The 5,324-nt window shown below is 41.1% G+C and overlaps 1 protein-coding gene across 11 annotated transcripts in view; it reads left to right on the forward strand.

The window, feature by feature from the left end:
* CDC42BPA (CDC42 binding protein kinase alpha) overlaps positions 1-5,324 on the forward strand; it is a 349,682-nt gene that overhangs the window by 334,217 nt on the left and 10,141 nt on the right. The window contains exon 37 of one of the 11 annotated variants that reach the window (XM_025216145.1): positions 4,455-5,292. The exons of 9 other annotated variants lie outside the window; for them this stretch is intronic. In XM_025216145.1, the coding sequence (XP_025071930.1) occupies positions 4,455-4,898 (444 nt within the window). In that variant the 3' untranslated portion in view covers positions 4,899-5,292. One more of the 11 variants, XM_025216170.1, reaches the window with a different exon arrangement.

Genomic DNA, 5,324 nt, shown 5'->3' on the forward strand with positions numbered 1-5,324 from the left:
CTGCTGAAGGAGAGAAGGGCAAAGAGAACATCTTTATACAGAACCATTTAAAACCTAGACAGTAATTCTCTGCAACCACTATTTCAGATATCGGTTAAGAACTGACAAGTCAGTTTCTCCTACTATATGTTGCTGCAGTGAAATCAGAAGCCCGTGTTTCTGGCATCACGCTTTGTTAATGTTTAGATGAATGCAAAATTACAGGCCGAATTTATTGACTTCTCTGAAGAATCAGTTGGCAATGACAGATGGCCTAGGAGTGAGCTGGGGCATTGTCTAAGCATAAGATACCTTCAAAAACTGGAGCATCAGGTGCAAAAAAGTAGAAGTGATGGGCCTCACAAAGTAGTTCTAGCGCATCTGTAGGACTCTCCTATATGATAGTTCATCTTGAAAGAGACTTCTTTGAATTATTTAATTAATTCTCATCTTATTCCTGAAATTGTAAATATAGTCCTCTGAGTATTTAATATTTCTGATACTAGATGTTTTTATTCACCTTGTTGCACAGGTTGTATTTTCCATCATAGTAACAACATATTAATTCAATTGATTTCTAAGAGATATGGAAAAGAGTATAACATTTTATTTTCTGTGCCCCTCTTGGAAGCAGAAATAGAAGAGGATAAGCAAAACATTTTTGAAATGTCAAGGCTTTTACCACTAGGGGGTGTAAATAGTGTCAGCTAATTCTTTTAGAGTTAAAATGCATTTGTCAGGTTTTTTACAAATATATACATGTTTTATGAAAAATGCTGAAGAATTGCCTTTATGCTTCGTATTGAAAGTTTACAGGGCTTTTAAAATATTTTAATACAAAGCTAAATAAAAATACAAGAGAATATACAAAGACCTGATCTTTCCACCTTACTCATTGGCGTAGCCAAATGTGGATTTACAATGCCAGGATCCATATGTGGACCCATCAGCCCAGTTGCAGGTTTGACTGAGTTCAGGAAAGTGCTGCTGAGGCCAGCAGAAAGGGCCTTGGTAGTAGACCCTAATACAGAATAGACATTTAAAAGCAGGACTGGCTGAGGGAATAGGCAGGTGTTGCAAAGAGAGACTTCAATTTCTGAGTCAGCAATTTGTATCCAACACAGGATGACCGTGATGAGACATTATTGTCATCTAATGTCTATTCAGTCCAGTTCCTACTGGAGAACTGTCGTCTTTAAAAATCACTGTTGCAGTTGGCACTAGCTGGTTCTTTTGTTGCCATGACCAAGGGGACAACCTAAGGATTGACCAAGCCATAGAACTCAAATGCCAAGAGTTAGTCCTCCATATTTGTGATGAGGTCCATCGGCAAGGCAGTGTGAGAGGGGCACTCGGACTGCCTATCCCCACGTTACATCTGTTTTGTGACTAAAGAGACAGCGTCAGACTGTAGTGCTTTCAGTCTGGGCCCTTCTTGAGCATTTTTGATAATTGAGAGTTACTTGGTGGAAGAAGAAACGTAGTAGGCTAAATCCTGAGCTTCCTCCCTGTGTGTTCACTTTGGAATACAGATATCTGTGGCCAGGCAGAGACCCAAACTGGGTCTTGTGCAGCATCATTTTAAAAGTAAATTAACTTTTATAAAGGCTTTCATTTCAGTAACTTAAAGTCACAAAATGATGATGAGTAAAACTGAAAGCTTGGAGCAAGTCTGAGTTATGAGGCACATTGTCCAAGAAAGGCCTACACAGGGATATGGAATAGCACAGCATGCATTCTGGCACATAAAAAAGCCATTGCACCATCACACATGAGCAGAGAGGTACTTGCTGTGCACTATAGTTTCCAGATGCATAGGTGCAGGCATTTTGCAAGCACCGTTTGGATACCTATTTTTGAACCGCTGTCTGTCTTGGGAATAAGTCATGCATTGAATACTTTTGAAGTAAATTGCTTCCTTTTAATATAGCCCTGCATCAAGCTTCCTTTGGGTAGACCCCTGCCCCCAAATACAGATCCCTTGATCTTAGTGGGGCCCCTTAGAGGCTCAGGAGTCTGCCTTATTTGAGCTTGGTGACTGGGGCCTCGATTGGAAAAATACACAAGACAATCATAGAACAGTAATTGTGTAATGTCCATACCTGTATCCAGCACCTTCACAGTTTGCTTTAGAGTCTCTGATAACTGGATTACTGGATTCACTTACTTAAAAATGAACAAAAAGTCTTATCTGTACGCAACAGGCCTGTGATGATATGTTTAATTGATGTACCTACTTGTTCTGGGTCACTGACTAGAGTTGTGCAATTTAGATTCACTTCTTTTAGTATCCCCCAACTTATGTATTTATACTTTTTTTCCCTTAGCAGCCTGTCACCAATTAAACACACATGAACTTGTCCCGGCAGTTCAGTTCATTTTCTGGCCCTCATATCCTTTGAAGCCCCTTTATCATGGAAGCTTGTAGTGAAGATCTGAATTCTGGAATTCTACTTCCTGCAGCACGTATCAGCTGTCTACTTCAGATATGCAGAATTGATTTGTGCTCCCATGCTCTGTATGCCTGAATATTTTACTTATAAAATCTAGTTCATTGTACCTCAATTCCACTCCATTTTACAGGTATCATTATAGTTCAGTAAGAGACAGATTATTTGTAAAGTTTTATCTGTTTCAGTAAAAGGCATTCAAAGTAATTAATATCACACATATTTAGTATTTCTTACTTCCAGCGTAAACCTCACTTATGTGTCAGATGGCAGAATATTATCATTCAATCCTCGGTTTCACAATGTGTCACTATAACCCAACTTTCTCCTATTAATGGGAACTGGATAAATATTTCTGTGGTCAGGAGCTGGTTTACTGTCCACTTCAAAGCTTGTAGTATCAGGACAGGTTTGTTTTTTTTTCCTTATTGGCATTTAGCAACATGACTTGATTTTGCAGCAGGCTCTCAGTGTTGTGCTAATGGAGAAGCCATTCCCACTTTCCTGTTTGGAAAAGTATCTTCCTTGCTTATTGATGACTGTACTGATATTCTAGATACAGCTAACCTTATTAATAGCAATGAATATATATTATATACTGTATGCTGTAAATCTATGTTTCATTGACATGCAATGCTTCATAACACCAATACATTAAAAAAAGTAAAAGAAAACAAAAACCCTATTGGGATTTTACCAGCTCAGACTGAGGGAACAGTGCAGAACAGTAATAACTCTAGCTTAATCCCAGAGGTAATGTGTATGGGAATGCCATTTGATGCTCTTCCCAAACTTCCATAAATTCCTTATGTGACGAATAGTGCCTTAGGTTTACCAGAGGGATATTGATTTTCAGCCTTTTTGTACCATATTGCCAGCATTGCTCAGACATTTTTTCCCCAAAAGATGAAGAGAGCAGTTGAACAAAAGGAAGCAAAAAGGGTTATTGAGTAGGAAAAGCTGGCCTACTTTCCCAGTGGCCATTATCCTACCTATCCAAAAACAGAGCAGCCTACTGGGTATGTAAAGGTAGGATCCCTCCACAGAGGGAGGAAAAATGAGACTTAGCAAGTTATTCAGATACATCTTGTGGATTTAGGCAGCTTTGAATGATAAAAGTGGGACCTAGGCATTGTGCTGTCAGCACATTCTGTGGAGACTGATTAGAAGGCGATTTTTGTTTAATTAGTAGGTTCAGCTCTTTTCCCATCCTTTGTTTTGGGAGCACAGCACCCAGCAGGTTACTGAGCTGAAGTACAAGGCTAGCCTCACCCACTGGGAATGCAATTCACTGCTGTGCAGACCACATGAGGTCTCTGCACTACTGAAGTCCTGTAGGGTCTTTAGTGGGACATAGGCATTATGCTGTGCCCTTCCCTACAGGTAAGCTCGACCCCACTTGTGTGACACTAAGCAGTTCGCTTTCCTGCCTGAGCTCCATTTCCCCAGACACTATGTTCCCTCGCATTCTCAGTATCTACTATATCCATATGTTTATGGATATTTATAAAAGTGGCCACCCCTTAATGCATGCATAGCAAAAGGAAGTGTCATGCTCTTTCACTTTCACCGTTGTGCCTCTATCTTTACTCCCTTCCTTATCATCTCATCCACGTTCACCTTGCCTTGCTTGTGTCTCATTTAGATTGTAAGCTCCTCGAAGCAGGGAATTGATGCTTTTTGTTTGTCTGTAAAAAGTCATACACAACTATGGTGCTGTTTGAAATATAAATGACAATAAACACTAGAATCCATTCTGGAGAGTTACAAGTTTGATTTATTGTAAGTTGCTAGCAACAGTAAGGGTGACAGGTACCTGTGATACAGTCGAAAGAGATTGATAGGGGAAAGGTGGGGTGCTGACCTGGGGGATCTGCCTACTTGTGTACAGGCAGGGATTATTTGGGAATTTGATCCTGTTCTTCGCATGTTCCTGCAGATTGTTTGTTAGTAATTTCACATTACCTGTGTAACCATGAAACCATCCTTCACTGCCTCTTTTTTTCTCTCTGTTGTCTTTGATAGCCACGTTCCCCTTACCAATCCCCTCATCATCACTCCAGTCTGATCTCCTCTCCGAGCAACTTCGAGCACATCTATCACATGACTGTTAATTCAGCTGAAAAATTCCTCTCTTATGATTCCATAAACCCAGCCTGTCCCCCAGCTCTGCGCTCTGCCCCTGGCACCCCAGCCATTATGACTCCGAGGGTAGGAACGGCTCACTGTACTAACACAGTGTGGTTTTCCTCTTGCTTGGCTAATAACATGGAAGAAACAAGCCTCTGCAAGTGCTTTCCTTCTCTTCTGAACTCTCGTGTGTCCCAGCCAGTTCGTATCCGCCATTCTACCCTGGTGCTTTCCACAGCTGGTCACGTACCAAGGAGCAGAACTTCACAGCTTAAAAAATTAATGAAAAAAACTGTTGGCTTGAACCTCTTTCCTGTGAAAGTAATGTCATGTTTTTAATTGCCTAATGGGACATGGGAAATTAAATGGTAAAGGTTTACATCCTACAGCATGCCTCCTGCCGCAGTCAGCAGCAGGGGGGCTGCATTCTGGATAGCTGATAGGGCTGGGAAAAGGTTGACTAATAATAATGCACTTTCTTTGAATGCAAGTTTTGCAAGCACCCTTCAGAGAGTAAGAGAGAGTTTCCATGCCCGGCAGAGTTTACAGCCAAGCTTGAACAAGAAGGTAGACAAAGGGTGGGAACAGGGGCAAAACAATTAAAAATAATATGAGCTTTTTACACAGACAGCAAATCCCAAGAATACCAGGATGTTTAAGCTGAGGCTGAGATAAGAGGTGATTAAATCATTCTTTTTGGGCTGGAGACCACCTTTTTGTTCTGTTTGTGTGCACCCCCCCCCCCCCCCCCCGGGGGGCCCGGCC

Source organism: Alligator sinensis, unplaced genomic scaffold (assembly GCF_000455745.1).
Source record: "Alligator sinensis unplaced genomic scaffold, ASM45574v1 scaffold138_1, whole genome shotgun sequence".
Classification (NCBI taxonomy): domain Eukaryota; kingdom Metazoa; phylum Chordata; order Crocodylia; family Alligatoridae; genus Alligator; species Alligator sinensis.